This window comes from Anomaloglossus baeobatrachus, chromosome 1 (genome assembly GCF_048569485.1).
Source record: "Anomaloglossus baeobatrachus isolate aAnoBae1 chromosome 1, aAnoBae1.hap1, whole genome shotgun sequence".
Classification (NCBI taxonomy): Eukaryota; Metazoa; Chordata; class Amphibia; order Anura; family Aromobatidae; genus Anomaloglossus; species Anomaloglossus baeobatrachus.
This window is the reverse complement of record NC_134353.1, coordinates 747,029,539-747,048,166: the sequence shown is the minus strand read 5'-3', so window position 1 is coordinate 747,048,166 and position 18,628 is coordinate 747,029,539. Positions and strand designations below refer to the sequence as shown.

The following is an 18,628-nucleotide window of genomic DNA, read 5'->3' as shown; positions in this document are numbered from 1 at the left end:
CACCATGTCAGCCTCCCTGGAGGTCTGGCGAAATGACTTGATTCATAAGATTCAGATTCCTCTTTCAGAGATTTCCCTCAAGTCGTTGGAATCTCAAATCCCCTTTTTGAATCTGGCCAGGTGGGAGGGATCGGGCATTACAGTGCTGGCGGATCTATACTCTGATTTGGGTGTTAACCCCTTTAATGAAATAGTACGGGAACACCCCTCTTTAAAGGGCTGTTTCTATCAACACATCCAAATTAGTCATTTTCTGGCCTCTAAATTTCCTCCAAAGTCAAAGCCTCTGTTACCTACAACAAAAGCTTTGGTATTTAAAAAGATAATTAAATCCAAAGGTATCTCCTCGACATACAAATGGCTCAATAACCCCCCCGAAGAGCAAAAATCTCCTTATATGAATAAATGGGACGTGGAGTTGAGTGTCTCTACCTCACCTTCAAACTGGCACTCGGCATCAGCAAATATCCAAAAATATTCCAAGTGTATAAATCATCTGGAGCAACTGAAAAAAGTACACCTGCGATGGTATCGGTCCCCAGCCAACTTAGCACAGTTCCTCCCAAATTATTTACCACATTGTTGGAAGGGCTGCCTCCAAAGGGGTACTCTTGGTCACTGCTGGTGGGCTTGTCCCAAGGTTTTCTCATTCTGGTTGGAGGTGTTTGGCCTGATGGGTGAGCTGACAGGCAATCGTATTAATCCGAATCCGGCTCTGGCAGTGCTAAACGTGGGTATAGAGGAGTTCTCTTGGGAATCCAGGGGTTTATTAGTTCACATTCTAGTAGCTGCCAGATATTGCATAAGTTTGCACTGGAAATCCCCAAAGACGCCTACATTAGTTGAACTATATAACCGAATTAATCTCCAATGCCAATACGAGTTCTGTCTGGCTCACTCCATCCGCGCCAAAAACAAAATACTTCAGATTTGGGACACGTGGTTAAACTCTGTATATGCATCCCCTGTCAGGCATCTGTTTCCAGGGCAAACTGTTGATAATTAAAAACGGGTCAAATAGGCTCAAAGTGTGTGTTACGCAGGGTGTTCACCCATACCACATGTCAATAGTCAAGGTGTTTAAATCTCTGTTGTTGTTACTGCTCGGGCTACCCCGAAACGCCATCCAATTCCCTCCCTCCCCCCTCCCCCTCCCTGGTTGCCTCCTTGCAACCATCCATGGTTCTCCCCCTCTCCCCCACCTCTCTCTCCCCTCCCTTTTCTTATCTTCCTTTCTTACTCTCTGGTTCTGGTTGTTTGGATCCCTCATTTTGAGGATTAAAGAGTAAATTGGTAGGTTGACTCTATACGTATTGGGTATTGATTAACCTAAAAAAGTTGCAACTTGCATCAGACATGATTGGTGGTGGTGTGACAGGAAATGTGAATCATAATCAAAGGTGACACTACCACATGTTACAGCGTTGTTTTCTTTGTGTATTATTGCCAATGATACCTGAATCTCTCCTTTTTTTTGTAATGTAACTTCCTACAATAAAAATTGATTGGATTAAAAAAAAAAAAAAGACTGGCATGCAAAAAAGATATTGCCACTATGGTTCACAGCTATATCTCATGTAGAAACAATGACTTAAAACCACATAAATTCTATAGAAAACGCATGGAACAACCTTGATGATGATATGAACCAAGCAAAGGCTAAGCTAACAGATTTAGGAGATCGATCAAGAAATACCGGTAATAGCATCATGATCCATGGTATTTCCTAACACATTAAAAATAATAGGCTTTTTATTTTCTAATAAGAAGCTAGTGGTTTATGAGTTCAGTCTGCCTAAGGCTATGTGCGGACTCTCATCTTTGTGGTGACCACAAAGATGCACGTTTTTGGTCCAAAAAAAACCGCTCCCTCGGCATGCAATTTTTGCCGCGTTTTACTGTGGTTTTTTTACAGCGTTTTTGTCAAGTGCATTTTTTAAGTCAAATATATTGACTGAAAGGGCTCAAAAACGCAGAAAGAATTGACATGATGTATCTTTATGGTCACCACAAAGACGCAGCCAAAAAAAAGCTGCAATGTGCGGACAGCAAAAATGAAATCTCATAGACTCTGCTGGGGAAGGAAATGCGAGCAGAACTGCACCTAAGGCTGTCCGTGTTTTAGGTACGTGTGACATCCGTTTTTAACACGGATGTCACACATACCCAGGTTACCCTATTGTGCACTCTCACACGGCCGTGTTTTCACACGGACCGTGTGGCCCCGCTATTTCACACGTAGACGTGTCTGTTTTTTCTCCGGCAGCACGGGTGTCACACGGACCGCACACTGATGTGATCCGTGTGACATCAGTGTGACACGTACCAGAGAAAACACAGGTTTTTAAATAAAAAGATTTTCTATAGTTACCTGTTGCCAGCGATGCTATCTCCAGCTCTGCTGCCTCCCGCTGCTGACCCCCACTCATTATTTTCATTGATTATTCACCGCAGTGAGCAGCTGCGAGCAGGGGCATCGTGGTGACAGCGCTGGAGACAGCACCGCCGAGGACAGCATTGCTGGGGACATCGATAGTGACAGGTGAGTATCCTGCCAGTGTGTGTGCCATCCAAGAGGTCATCAGATTTCCCAATGAACTCTGATGACCTCCTTATGACACCCCTGCGACAACTGCGCTACAGCGAGTATCATGATGGTGACTTCCAAGGGTTCATGAGAGTTCATTGGGAACCCTGAGGAGTCCCTGGATGTCACTGCACAAACTGCTGTATACTCACCTGTCACCGGCGATGTCCCCGGTGATGTCCCCAGCGATGCTGTCCTCGGCTGTGCTGTACCCAGCCTGTCCCCGCGATGTTCCGGCTTCCAAATCCTCAGGCAGTGAATAATCAATGAAAATAATGAGCGGGGATTAGGAGCGGGACGCAGCAGAGCCGGAGACAACATCGCTGGATACAGGTAAATATAGAACATCTTTTCATTACAGAGACACGTGTTTTACCCGGTACGTGTCACACGTATGCAAACACGGATGTCACACGTGTGACACACGTGTAACACACATATGACACACGTATGACCATAACCATGCGTGTGACTGGTACCTAATTAAACACGGATGTCTGAAACCAGCCAAAAAAGGTGCATAAACGCAGCAAAAAATGCAGCGTGCACAAAAGGCCTAAAATTATATATTTTTTTTTTTATTATTTTTTGGCGCTTGAGGAAGCCACATTCGCTGTGGCGATACGCGTGGGGCAACACCCCATACCCACACCGATCCTGGGACCTTGCACTGCTTTAAATCTGGACCTCAGCAGGTGGTAATATAACCTGGTGTTTCATCTCGGAAGCCTTTTGTTAGCTGGTGTTTTACCTTAAATCGGTGTCTGTTGTACTCTGATTTCCTTTATATAAGGTCTTTTTTTGTCCTGCTGGTGGTCTATAATTATTACATTGTATTTAACAATGGTGGTGTCAGATAGTATGCTATACTTTTATGTACTATTGGGTATATGATTGCAGTAACTGATGACATTTATGCTTTGTATCCCACCTAGATTTATTGTATGGTACATCTAGTATAGTGGTATTCGGAATTTCGGTGTCAGGTTCCTGACATGGAACCTTGTATTGGGGTGTTCGTTAATTTGTTGAGGTGAACTCTTAACCAGAGATCACTAGTTGCCTACTGCCTGGCCGAATTGGTATATACCAAGTGCATGCATAAAAGAATCCACACCAGACTCAGTCGGATGTGTAATCTCTTCTTGGTCACAGTAGAAAAATGGCACCAAACAGACAGAGGAGACTCATGCGTCCTCTTGATATAGGCTAGGGGCGTACACAAGTTCAGATATGCACATTTAGTGGGACAGTTCATGTGCTAGCCAATGGGGAGATCCGTGTTGCTGTTGATGGGCGGGTCTGACTCCAGTGGATGAAACCATGACGATGGGAGGGACGTCATCTGGTGCATCCATGCTGATGGTTTGGTCTGTGATTTCCAGCTTGACCAGGGATCTTCCCTTATATGGAGGTCTTCTTTCATCTGGACATTCCTTGCATTCCAAGCAAGGTGTGGATAACAGGAAATAGCGGCCATCTTTACATCTGTGTTATGTGTATGATCTGAAACCTGAATTATGTAAGGCAAAACGATATATTTCCCACAATGCTCTATGTCCAGAGGTTAATTAAGTATTTCATTTTATGGCTCTCCTCAACAAATTATACATACCCTTTCACTGTCTTGTGTGGATTCTATGTTTGCACAAATTTTTGTACCAATAAAATAATTTTTTGAATTGAACAAAAACGCATTGGTTGATCTCTATATACAGCAACTCTTTTTCTCCTGTCTTAAACTGGTACCTAATTAAACACGGACGTCTGAAACCAGCCTAAAAAAGTGCATAAACGCAGCAAAAAATGCAGCGTGCACACAAGGCCTAAAATTATATGGTAAAATCTGCTGAAGCTCCATACAGCAGTAGGCATGCGGCGGATTGTAAGATCCACAAGGTCACCCATGATCTGCCCAGATTTTTTCTGCTATATACAGCATGTATATGGCTAGAAAAACTCAGTTCTCATCTATGTTGCTGTAATTTGCAGATTTTCGCAGCAAACAAATGTTCCAGCCAAAGACGAGCAGTCACCACCCCGCAGAAGACAATGAGCCAGCAGTGGGGGATTCAAAGGTTGAGGATGGGCTTTCTTATTATTTTTATCCCATAAACAGCCATTTTATTCTATTTTTAGGCTTCATTAATTGTTTGTCTCTTACATTGACCACACTTAGATTATTGTCGGCCAAAGATCTAATGTAGTATCATAGTTTTTAAGGTTGAAGGGAGACTCTAAGGGCGGCTTTGCACGTTGCAACATGGCACGGGCGATGTTGGTGGGGTCAAATCGAAAGTGACGCACACCCGGCGTCACTTTCGACATCGTTGTGTGTAAATTCTAGATGATACGATTAACGAGCGCAAAAGCGCCGTTATCGTATCATCGTTGCAGGCTCCGACTTTTCCATAATTATGCTGCCGCGACAGGTACGATGCTGTTCCTCGTTCCTGCGGCAACACACATCGCTGTGTGTTACGCCGCAGGAGCGAGGAACTTCTCCTTACCTGCCGCCGGCGGCTCTATGGAAGGAAGGAGGTGGGAGGGATGTTTACATCCTGCTCATCTCCGCCCCTCCGCCGCTATTGGCCGCCTGCCGTGTGACGTCGCTATGACGCCGCACGACCCGCCCCCTTAGGAAGGAAGCGGGTCGCCGGCCAGAGCGACGGTCGCAGGGCAGGTGAGTGCATGTGAAGCTGGCGTAGTGATAATTTTCGCTACGCCAGCTATCACAAGATATCGTACCTGCGACGGGGGCGGGGACTATCGACTATCGGCTTGCGATGTCGCAACATGCAAAGCTCGCCTAAGTCCATCTAGTTCAACCCGTAGCCTAACATGTTGATCCAGAGGAAGGCAAAGAAAAAAAACAATGTGGCAAACAAGCGCCAATAGGGAAAAAAATTCCTTCCTGACTCCACATACGGCAATCAGACTAGTTCCCTGGATCAACACCCTGTCATAAAATCTAATATACATAACTGGTAATATTACATTTTTCAAGAAAGGCGTTCAGGCTCTGCTTAAATGTTAGTAGTGAATCACTCATTACAACATCATGCGGCAGAGAGTTCCATAGTCTCACTGCTCGTACAGTAAAGAATCCTCGTCTGTGATTATGATTAAACCTTCTTTCCTCAAGACGTAGCGGATGCCCCCGTGTTCCAGTCACAGGCCTAGGTGTAAAAAGATCTTTGGAAAGGTCTCTGTACTGTCCCCTCATATATTTATACATTGTGATTAGATCCCCCCTAAACCTTCGTTTTTCCAAACTAAATAACCCCAAGTTTAATAACCTGTCTTGGTATTGCAGCCCACCCATTCCTCTAATAATCTTGGTGGCTCTTCTCTGCACCCTCTCCAGTTCAGTTATGTCCTTCTTATATATCGGTGACCAGAATTGTACACAGTATTCTAAGTGCGGTCGCACTAGTGACTTGTACAGAGGTAGAACTATATTTTTTTCATGAACACGTATACCTCTTTTAATACATCCCATTATTTTATTAGCCCTGGCAGCAGTTGCCTGACATTGTCCACTAAAGTGAAGTTTACCATCCACCCATACACCCAAGTCTTTTTCTGTGTCTGTTTTACCCAGTGTTCTACAATTAGGCTATGTGCGCACGTTGCGTATTAGCCCTGCAGATATTTCTGCAGCGATCTGAAGAGCACATGTGCGCTTTAGATCGCTGCAGAAATGTCCGTAGTGAGCGCCGATTCCATGCGCTCTGCCTGCAGCTCCTCCCATAGACAGAGCAGGAGCTGCCGGCAAAGCGCAGGAAAGAAGTGACATGTCACTTCTTTTTGCGCAGCGCTTCGGCAGTAGCCGAAGCGCTGCGCTCTGAGACGCCACGTGCGCACGGCCCCTGCACAATCTCCATAGACTGTGCAGGGGACGCAGGACGCATGCAGTTACGCTGCGCTGCAAAGCGCAGCGTAACTGCATGAATTTACGCAACGTGCGCACATAGCCTTAAGTGCATAATTATAAATTTTATTTTCTCTACCCAAGTGCATGACCTTACATTTATCTACATTACTTCTTCACTATCTTCAAAGATAAAGCAATTGGATTTTAACATACCCGATACATTTGTTGTTCCGGAGCAGAAGTTGCCCGGAAAGGACAGCTCTCATTGTAATGTTTTTTTCCGTCACCTACTTTGTAGCAATGCTGAAATTCTTAAGGCTCTGTGCACACACTGCATTTTGGATGCGTGTTTTGGTGCCCAAATCTGCATGTCTATCCTTATGCCAGCAAAGTCAATAAGAACTCTCAAGTGCTGTGCGCATGTTGCTTTTATTTTTTCCTTGCAGTTTTGGGTGCAGAATAAAAGAAGCAGTATGTTAATTGTTGGTGCAGTTTTTTTCTGGGTTTTGTACCCCTTCCAGCCAATAATTTCACAAAAAAAAATTATGGCATACAAATGCACCAAAAAACACGTGCTTTTTAGTGCATTTTTTTGCCACAAGGTGCAGATTTTGGTGCAGAAAGTTTCTGCACCAAAACCTCAGCGTGCGCACGTAGCCTAAGCTGGAGAAAATAAATCAGTTAAAAAGATAAACAGATAAAAATCCTTGTTACCTCTGGAATTGGATATTTTGTTGGATACGGTGCTTCTGCACGCCCGGAGTCCACCATAGTCCCACATTTTGGAATATCTTCATCCCATATTCCTTCATACATTTGGCCTTTGTTAAGGTAATAAAACTTTCCAGGGCCGTGTTTCATTCCTCCTTTCCAGGAACCTTCGTAGCGATTTTCATTTGCTGTAAATATAACACAGAATGTTAGGAAGAGGGTATTGGCAGCTTTTCCTGTGGGGCAAAGATCCCCAACCTCAGTGCCTAGGGTCTACCAAACATCCTTATATGTTTGACACCAGATGACCTTTGCAAGCCACTTAAAAAACACAAACACTTTATCTTCCAAGATGTACAGTTTACTACATATGTTACAAAGAGATCTGCCTAGTATGCAGGGCAGCTCCATGTTTTCATGGGCCCTTGGCGAAAGCACATACACATGGGCCTCGTGCACTTGCAGACATGCACATGCACAGATACATAAACATACATACTTGAAGAGAAATTCACAAAAATACATTTAAACAGACATAAATCTATACACAGTCATATACACTGAAATACATATATATATATACACATCATACATGCACACACAGACACATTAGAGATATTTTTAATATAGGGAAGCCAACAGCAGCTTCACTTACCTCCACCGCTTGTCTCCTGTACAGCTCCTCCCGGGCATGTGGCTGTGCAGGGCGCGCTACATAATGGCTGTCACTAACAAACATGGCTGCGCACAGTGCACTATGATGTGTGTACTAGCAGTGACACTGCTGGGCCAGCACTGCACTTTTAATTCTGTTTGCTCGCAGACACGGCAGCACAGTGCACATGGACACTGCTGTATATACATCACAGGAGACATTTGGCTACAGTATATACATCAAAGGGGAGGCTGGAGGCAAATACATCACAGGAGAGGCTCGGGACATAGACACCATTGGGGGGCATAGACATTACTATGGGACATAGACATGATTGGTAGGTATACACATTATTGGGGGGCATACTCAGCACTGGGGGGCATACGCATTACTGGGGGAACATACACATTGCTAGAAGGCATATGCATTACTTGGGGAAGCAAACACGGTACTGGGGGGGCATACATATTACTGGGGACGCTGAGCGGCATACCCATTACTGAGGCCAGTGGGGGGGCATACTCATATTGGGGACGCTGGGGGGCATACACATACTGGGGACGCTGGGGGCTTACACATAAATGAGATGTTGAAAGCACATGCAACACTGGGGGATGATAGGGGGCATACACATACTGGAGATGCTGGGAGCACATGCAGCATTGGGGGCATAAACATTTTGGGGAAACTGGGAGCACATGCAGCACTAAGGGATGCTGGGAGGTTTATATATACTGGGAGCAGGTGCAGCATTGGGGGCATGAACATATTGGGGATGATGGGAGCACATGCAGCACTAAGGGATGCTGGGATGCTTATATATACTGGGAGCAGGTGCAGCATTGGGGAGCATAAACATATTGGGGATGCTGGGAGCACATGCAGCACTAAGGTATGTTGGGGGCTGGCAGGATCTCTTCTTCATTTATGGGAGAGGAGCGCATCACGCGCTTACTCCCCCAAGATGAGCCTGCAAGCACCATAGAACTAAATGCTAAAACTGGCAGTGCTCTGGGATAAACTGATCAGTTAAATAGCTGATTTACAAGGAACGGGCAAAATTTGCAAAACCCAGCACCTTCCAGTATGAGATTGGACGACTGAGCTGTCATTCACCTAACTGACACTTTGATCAGACCTTTAGGGTATGTGCGCACGTTGCTTTCTATTCCGCAGCGTGTAAGTCACTGCATGTGCGTCTCAGAATGCAGCCGAAAAGCTGCGTTCTGAGACGCATTGTTACTTCAGAACTCCTGATGAATTCATGCATTCTGGATGCTTCCAGAACGCACATATTTGACAGTGCGGTCACACTCGGCTCTGCAGCATCCCCATAGACTTAAAACACAAAAAAACTGAGCTGTAACAAATGTTCAATAAACATGCAACATTACAAGCATGTGAATTGCAGCCTCAAGACTAGAAAAAAGCAGAGCCGAGTGAGACCGCATTGTCAAAAAGAGCATGGCTGGCTGCGAGACAGAGCCGCGCGATCAGAATGAACTCGGATGAACTTCACCCGACTTCATTGTGATCGCGCGGCTCTGTGCGTGTGCCGCAGCTTGATTTGTGGTCACACGTGAAGGAAACACCTGTGATCACAAATCCCCTGAGTGACTGCAGAGAGCACCGCGATCAACTGTTCTTTCACTCAGGTTACTCGCAGACACAGCTGCAATCCTCCACCTGAGAGCGGTGGCCGCGAGTAACCTCAGTGACAGCACAGCTGATCGCACGACTCACTTCAGTTGCTGCATGGAGCTCACAGGTGCGGCGGTGTTCTACTGCCGCTCCTGTCAGCTTCCGATGTAGCAGAGCTGAAAGCATCGTGGGACCTTGCATGGATTAAGTCGGACCTGGAGGTGTTTTTGAGGGGTTAATAAAGTGGTGAAAGAGGGTGTTTTTTTGTCTTTCATTACAAATAAAGGATTTTTTGGATGTGTGTGTTTATTTTCTTTAACTTACAGGTTAATCATGGAAGGTATCTCAGGGAGACGCCTGCCATGATTAACCTAGGACTTAGGCGGGCTTTGCACACTATGACATCGCAGGTGCGATGTCGGTGGGGTCAAATTGAAAGTGACGCACATCCGGCATCGCATGCGACATCGTAGTGTGTAAAGCCTAGATGATACGATTAATGAGCGCAAAATCGTCGTAATCGTATCATCGGTGCAGCGTCGGCGTAATCCATAATTACGCTGACGCGACGGTCCGATGTTGTTCCTCACTCCTGCGGCAGCACACATCGCTATGTGTGAAGTCGCAGGAGCGAGGAACATCTCCTACCGGCGTCACCGCGGCTTCCGTAGGATATGCGGAAGGAAGGAGGTGGGCGGGATGTTTACATCCTGCTCATCTCCGCCCCTCCGCCGCTATTGGCCGCCTGCCGTGTGACGTCGCTATGACGCCGCACGACCCGCCCCCTTAGAAAGGAGGCGGGTCGCCGGCCAGAGCGACGGTCGCAGGGTAGGTGAGTGCATGTGAAGCTGGCGTAGCGATAATGTTCGCTACGCCAGCTATCACACGATATCGTACCTGCGACGGGGGCGGGGACTATCGCGTGCGACATCGCAGCATCGGCTTGCGATGTCACAACGTGCAAAGCCGCCCTTAGTGTCAGCTATGGGCTGCTGCCATTAACTCCTTATTACCCCGTTTTCCACCACACCAGGGCAATTTGGGATGAGCCGGGTAAAGTCACGAGACTATCATATCTAATGGATGCGGCAATTCTGGGCGGCTACTGGCTGATATTGTTAGGCTGGGGGGCTCCCATAACGTGGAGCTCCCCATCCTGAGAACACCAGCCTTCAGCCGTGTGGCTTTACCCTGTCTGGTATCAAAATTTGGGGTGGACCGCACGTTTTTTTTTTTTTATTATTATTATTTATTTATTTTTTTTACTGCTTGATATAGACACGCCCACCGGCGGCTATGATTGGTTGCAGTGAGACAGCTGTCACTCAGCGTGGGGGCATGTTTGACTGTAACCAATCATAGGCGCCGGTGGGCGGGGGAAGTAGGGAATACGAGATGGATTAATGAGCGGCCGTCATTTTCAAAAGAGAAGCCGCTACAGTGTGAACACCGTGCAGCGCCGCGCCGGTGATCGAGGATCGGTGAGTATGAGAGAGGGGGTGGGACGGAGAGACCGACATCGAGAGAGAGAAAGAGAGAGAAGGAAAGACCTGCGTTTGTTATGTCAAAAAAACATGCAGATCGCAACAAAAATGCAGTGCAAGCGCACTGCTTAGCATTTTGGTAGCGTTTTTCTACAACTCATTGATTTCAATGGGTGTAGAACGCTGCCAAAACGGACAAAAGAATTGACATGCTGCTTTTCTAAACGCAGAGATTTTGTCAAATTTTTGACAATCTAAACGCTGTGTTTAAAAAAGCATCGTGCACACGGATTTTCCATGATTCTCATAGACTTTGCTCGGGAAGCAGAATGCATGCATTTTGACAATGTGACACTGCAGCTTAAAATGCTGCAGAAACGCAAAAAAAAACAAACAACGCAATGTGCGCATATGCCCTTACAGAGGGCTCATTGCCTATACTGTGCAAAGTCAAACACCTGACAATCAGTAGTGTGGGGTAGGGATATTTGGTGCTCTGTACTACATAGCAGGAAATGATCAGTGGCAGGACTAGCACAACTGCATTAAATAAAACAGTGGGGTTTTTTTTAACCACAGCAATTAGCCGAGTAAGTGTCCCAGTCTTAATTTCAGAGTTTCTGCTCCGGCTCTAAGATGGGCTAAAATAAACTTGGCGACATATTCACTATAAATTAGATGACGTTTGTAGAATAACTATAAGATTTACCTAAACGTAACATCCCTTGGCCACCGTATTTATCCTCACTCCATTCTCCTTCATAAATATCTCCATTAGCAAAGTACATTCTGCCCCAGCCACTTCGTTGTCCAGCTTTCCAGTCGCCTTCATAATATTCTTTATTTGTGAAGAAATGAGACCCGTAACCCTGAAAAAAAATAAAAGAAGCATATGCCGCTAATTTCCTACAGCATCAACCCTTTTGCAGTTATGTTCTGCTCTATCTGCTTTCTGTTGCTTTAGGCTATGTGCCCACGCTGCGGATTTTGCGCGGATTTTGCGCGGATTTTGCCGCGGATTTGCCGCGGATTTCCCGAAAATCTGCAGCAGCGGCACTTCCAAGCCATTTCAATGGCATTTCGGAAATGCTGTGTCCATGCTGCGGATTTTTCCGCTGCGGATTTGCCGCGGATTTTGATCCGGAAAAATCTGCAGCATGTCAATTGTTTGGTGCAGATTTGGTGCGGATTTTTGGTTTTGAATGGGGGAAAAAAAAAAAAAATCTGCATCAAAATCCGCGGCAAATCCGCGGCAAATCCGCGGGTGCAGATTTGCCGCGAAAGTCGCGGATTTTCAGGCAGAAAAATCCGCAGGTACATTCTACCGTGGACACATAGCCTTAGGGTTCCTGCACACAGGGGATTTGTCAGTGGCAACTTTGCTGCAGATTTTGCTGCTAATGCAGTGACTGTGTGCAAATACCCCATGTGAGGCATATACAGTATATTGTGTCACGGATATTGCTGCATCAATGATTTCTGTAGAGTCTGCATGTCTGTCAATTTCTGCATTGAATATTTGTCTAATTTGTAAGAGTTGAGATATCAAATCTAAAAAAGAGCAACAATCTTTCACTGCTACCGTATTTCTGCATTGCAAATTTTGTAAGTAAAAATGTATGCAGCAAACACTCTACGTGTACATTATTTGCTAATAGATGGCCACAGATAGTATTCATCACTAATCTAACTAGCAGAAGAATGAAAACGTCTGTAAAATTCATTAAGATTCATAATGATCCATTCAGTTCTGTTCAGCTTTAGTTGTGGTTTATTGACAACAGGTCTAGTCTAGATCTATCAAAAAGAGGACGCTTTGTTGCCCTTGTGAACAAAGCCTTAAAGGGAATCCGTCACCAGGTTTTTACCACCTAATCTGAGAGCAGCATAATGTAGAGGCAGAAACCCTGATTCCAGTGATGTGTCACTTACTGGGCTGCTTAGTGTAGTTTTGATAAAATCACTGTTTAATCAGCAGTAGATTATCATTAGAGGACTACTTGGCCTGCTGCCAGGTAGTCCAGCATATTCATGAGCTCTGTATAACTGCTAGATCTGCAGTAGAGAAAACACTGATTTTATCAAAATGACAGCAAACAGCTCAGTAAGTGACACATCGCTGGAATCTGGGTCTCTGCCCCAATATTATGCTGCTCTCAGGCTATGTGTCCACGTTGCTTTTTACCTGCTTTTTACCTGCTTTTTTGCTGCTTTTTCAACTGCAGCGTTTAATGGTAAAATAGATGTGTTCTGCTTTTCAAGCAAAGTCTATGGGAATTTGGGTTTCTTGTCCGCACTTTGCAGTTCAAACTGCAGCCTTTTTCTGGCAGAAATTTGGACAAAAACTCAGCTTTGCAGTGCAAAACCCAAATGGCAAAAACAATTGACATGCAATTGTTTTTGCCATTTGGGTTTTGCACTGCAAAGCTGAGTTTTTGTCCAAATTTCTGCCAGAAAAAGGCTGCAGTTTGAACTGCAAAGTGCGGACAAGAAACCCAAATTCCCATAGACTTTGCTTGAAAAGCAGAACACATCTATTTTGGCATTAAACGCTGCAGTTGAAAAAGCAGCAAAAAAGCAGGTAAAAAGCAGGTAAAAAGCAACGTGGACACATAGCCTCAGATGGGGAGCAAAAACCTGGTGACAGATTCCCTTTATATGGGCTATCAGATGAAAAAAAGTTATCACCTATCCACTGGACAGGTGATAATTGTTGATTGTTGGAGGTCCAACTGCTGGGAACCAGAACTAATAAGCAGAATATAGAAATGTTATCCCCATCAGAATAGGGCAGCATTGTTCTTGCTTGACCTGTACTTTATTCACTCCTTATGAGGCTGCCAAGGTCTGCCCTCGTCTTATTCTGGCAGCCCTGTATTGAATGAAAGGCGCGTCAGATGGGCGTCCAGCCTGCTACGCCATATTGTAATCGAGATTAAAGTTCCCTGTCAGGGATCAAAATTTCCAAATCTGCCAACTGATGCAGGTCCCAGCAACTAGAAAACCCCTTTAAATGTATTGTTTCCATCCTATTTCTTTGTGTTACCAAAAGAGGATCATACGTGTTTTTTGTCATTCTTCCAGCATCCAGAATACACCTTTACATATTCTCCAGTGTTGGGGTCTTGCACGCTGTATGTCCCAAAGCCACTTCTTTTTCCACATTTCCATTCTCCTTCGTAAACAGAATTGTTGCTTTTCCATACATAAGTTCCTTTGCCTAAAATATCACAAAATTAAAAGAAGATATGAACGTGGAGAAGTGAAAAAGTTTGTACTAAACATTTATTTGCTCAGATGCCAAATATTCTGGGCTACCAAAAAATATTATGAATATGGCAGGTATCACTGTAGAAAATGTTGGATGTTGACTCTGTTGTGAAGACCAGAAAAAGTCCTGCAGGGACTGCTCATTCTATGGTGTTCATTCTCCGATATGTGAAATGGCCATTACTAACTACTTTAGTCGACTCACCATGTTTTTGGTTATTTAGCCACTCTCCTGTATATTGATCTCCATTTACACTGTAAACTGTATGCCTCTGGCCGGACTTCTGTGCTTTTCGGTCCCAGTCTTTCCATGGTGGTTCAACGTTCTTGGGGTATTTTATAAAAGGCATCAGCGGCTGAAAGCACAATCACATGTTATTTCTGCCGTTGGTCCTCAAATATGATATTCACACTAATGGCAGGTACGGTACTGCTTAAGGAACGTGGCTCTGACTGTGGAGCCAACCTAACCAATGCTAAAGGAGACAGTAGTCGTGCCCATTTCCCCTCTTTCCACCACTCCCCAGGTGAGCCACTAATTGGGATGCCCAGCTGACCAACAGGATCACAGGGGAAGGGGGGTCCAGTCACACCTACAGGGGTTAAATTCAGTGCCCGGGGTCAGTGATTTCCTCTTTCCCTCCGGCTGCCCCCTAGAAGCTTTTAGTCTTTACGTGTATGGGTACATTATGGGAACCTATAGGTACGCTCACACTGTTCGGATACTCTGTGTATCACTTTTTTTAAAAAAATTAAATTTTTTTATTGAAGAATAACTTATTCATATAAACGTTTTACATAGGAAACAGAAGAGTAAAGTATATAATAAAGTCACAAGTTTTTCTTGTACTAATAAAGTAATCCAAACACATTAACAATAAAATACATTCCACATGTACCAAGGAGACTTGAATTTTATATATGTGATCTTCAAAAATAACAAGTATAATTACTAATATTGTTTTCAAGGATTCTATAAAACAAGATTGTAAAATAAGTATCTTAGATATAGTGAGAATTCTAAATGATCATAAGCTCATAAGGGAAAATAAGAAATCGAAAACAGACTTGGAGAACGGGCAAACCACCATATTTTATTGTTATAGTGATTTTGTTGTGAGAGAATAAGTTTATGTTGGATATATAACCCCCTGCTCTGTGGCCTTCTTTCTAACAGTCTCGCACCCCTACAATCTATTCTAAACTATGCTGCCCGGCTAATCCACCTGTCCTCCGTTACTTCCCGACCTCTCCTCTCTGCCAATCCCTTCACTGGTTTCCTATTGCCCAATGACTCCAGTTCAAAACCCTAACCATGACCTACAAAGCCATCTACAACATGTCACCTCCGTACATCTGTGACCTAGTCTCCGGGACTTACCTGCATGTAACCTCTGATCCTCACAAGATCTCCTTCTCTACTCCCCTTTCATCTCCTCTTCCAACAATTGGATACAAGATTTCTCCCGTGCCTCCCCCATAATCTGGAGTGCTCTGCCACAACATATCAGACTCTCGCCTACCTTGAAAAGTTTCAAAAGGAACCTGAAGACCCACCTCTTCCGACAAGCCTACATACAACCTGCCGTAACCCTCAGTCTGATACAGCGCCACACAACTCTCTCCACCCTCACCTACTGTATCCTCACCCATCCCTTGTAGACTGTGAGCCCTCGCGAGCAGGGTCCTCTCTCCTCCTGTACCTGTCTGTGCCTTGTTTTGTTTATGATTATTGTCCCTTTGACATGTAAAGCGCCATGGAATAAATGGCGCTATAATAATAAATAATAATAATAAGGTAACCCTCTCACACACGTCAGAAAGAGAAAAAATGTCCAGTGTTTGTTATTTAGAGGTTAGGCTTTGTCTAGCTGAAGTTTGGACATATGAGCTGAGCCATCTGAAATTATGGGGTAAATCAATCTTTAATAATGGCAGAGCTGGGGAAGGCTGAAGAAGATACCCAATGAGGGTTGATATCAGGCAATATACTTCCTGCAAAAAATTATTTCATTTGAGATGACCACCAAGAGTAGAGCAAAGATGAAGTCTCACCACGACCAGCACACAGGTGGGATACCCTGCCGATCACAACAATAGAATAACTCATTTTACAAAATCCCATCAACATGCTGCTGAGAAAATCATGTAAATTGACTGGTGATGTAGATTTGACATCCACACCAAGTGAATCTAGGTTGTGGATTTTCACTGCAAATTTCACCTTTCTGCACAGTTTGGTGCCATTGTGGATTTGCTATAGATTTTCTGCTGTGGAAGTTCTGCAGCAAATGTGACTCTGTCCTCAGAGTTCTTACGCCAAAACTGGAAAAAGGAAGGAGGCAACAATTTTCGCTTTTGATTGGCATATAGCACTGGTTAAGAGGTCTCATAAAGTGTAGCTGAAGAACTCTGAGGTTAAGGGTCCAATACAAAAAAGTGTTTATCCCTTGGGTCCGACAGGCTGGAATAGGTAGCATATTGTGGTCAGACCACGCCCCAGTGTACTGCGAGGTAGAGGTTCCTTCCCTCCCAGATCCTGTGGGAACATGGCGGCTTAATGAATCTTTGCTCATGGATGAGCTCTGTGTTTCTGATGTGCAGACCACGATCACTCAATTTTCAGAGGATCATTTGGCGGACGACACAGCCCCCACGTATAAGTGGGAGGCACTGAAGTGCGTCTTGAGGGGCACTTTCATCAAACACGGAGCCCGTATTAAAAAAGAAAAAGCCCAGAATCTAGCAGAGGCCCTCCGCAGGGTCTCTGGGTTAGAGCTTGCCCATAAGCGAGCTTTATCAGCCACTACCTTACAGGCCCTCCTACAGGCCAGACTGCAGGCCAAGAAATTGTTGGATTTGTCATACCAGCGCCTGTTGCAAGTGGGAAAGGGGAAATTCTATGAATTCGGGGATAAGCCGGGCAGACTATTGGCAAATGCACTGAAAGAAGGGAAAGCCCACACTCTAATTCCCTGCATTAAAAATTCAAGAGACGAGATGCTCTATGCTACTCCTGATATTTCTTCTGCCTTCCACGCTTATATAATCTGACCCCTGGGCCCCCTGAGATAGACCACGAGCCCCCTACAATGCCCTCTCCCTTTAAACCTCTCAATAAGTCCACAATTGAGGACCTCGAGAAGCCATTTCTACTTGAGGACATCCTGTCAGTAATTCGTGATACACCCGGTAACAAAAGTCCCGGCCCGGATGGATTCCCAGCCAAATTTTATAAGACGTTTGCAGAACTGTTAGCACCCCTAATGCTCCTTTCTTTTAACACTATATCAGATGAGACCCCAATCCCTCCCCACGCCACGACAGCTCATGTGGCTTTACTTCGAAAGCCCGGAAAAGACCCTACTGCATGTAGCAGCTTCAGACCAATATCGTTGCTCAACGTGGATTTGAAGATTTATGCTAAGCTTCTTGCAAATAGACTCAATCCCCTTCTGCCAGACCTGGTGCACTTGGATCAGGCAGGATTTGTTCCTGGTAGGGAAGCAAGGGACAACACCCTAAAAACCCTAGACCTGATCCAACACGCCCACACCAAAAAAATCCCCATGATGATGTTATCGTTAGATGCCGAAAAGGCATTCGATAGAATTTCCTGGCATTCAATTTCTCAGACTCTGTCCCATGTTGGTTTTGGTCCAACTTTCTCATCTAAAATCTTGGCCTTATATTGTTCCCCGACCGCGCGTCTTAAAATTAATGGCACCCTGTCGAGACCCTTTAATATCCATAACGGGACTCGACAGGGATGCCCCCTATCCCCATTGCTCTATATCTTAGTCATGGAGCATCTGCTGTCGGCCATCCGGCTTAGCCCCGACATACAGGGGATTAAAATTGCCACTCAAGAATATAAATGCGCCGCCTTCGCGGACGACCTCCTTATTTACGTGCAAAACCCACTCACTTCCCTTCCATCCTTAATGCGTGAACTCAATCGTTTTAGCAAATGGTCCAATTTTAATATCAACCTTGACAAATCTGAAGTCCTAAACATATCACTTTCCCAAGCAACAGTAAATGCTATAAAACCAAACTTCCCCTTCAAATGGCCACCATACGGCAGTATCGGCTACCTAGGTATCACTATCCCATCTGACATAACCAGACTTTTCCAGCTTAATTTTCAAAATTTTCTCTCCAAGCTTGAGAGGGACCTGACTGTATGGCATAGAGGTACCCTCTCATGGTTTGGTAGGATTAGTGCCCTCAGGATGACAGCCCTGCCCAGACTGCTCTGCTTACTCCAGACGGTTCCGGTATATGTCTCGGCGTCGTATTGGGTAAAGTTACAGCGCTTGTTTAATCAATTTGTGTGGTCCAAGGGGCGATCCCGTCTCGGGAGGAATGTCCTAACTAAAACCAAGGGGGCAGGAGGGGTG

General features: G+C 45.0%; 1 protein-coding gene across 2 annotated transcripts in view; it reads right to left on the bottom strand.

The window, feature by feature from the left end:
• MORN3 (MORN repeat containing 3) overlaps positions 1–18,628 on the bottom strand; it is a 60,182-nt gene that overhangs the window by 35,660 nt on the left and 5,894 nt on the right. For both annotated transcript variants that reach the window (XM_075323426.1, XM_075323435.1), the window contains exons 2-5: positions 14,431–14,581; positions 14,018–14,175; positions 11,665–11,824; positions 7,179–7,363 (exon numbers count right to left, since the gene is read on the bottom strand). In XM_075323426.1, the coding sequence (XP_075179541.1) occupies positions 7,179–7,363; positions 11,665–11,824; positions 14,018–14,175; positions 14,431–14,575 (648 nt within the window). In that variant the 5' untranslated portion in view covers positions 14,576–14,581. The remainder of the gene's footprint in view (positions 1–7,178; positions 7,364–11,664; positions 11,825–14,017; positions 14,176–14,430; positions 14,582–18,628) is intronic.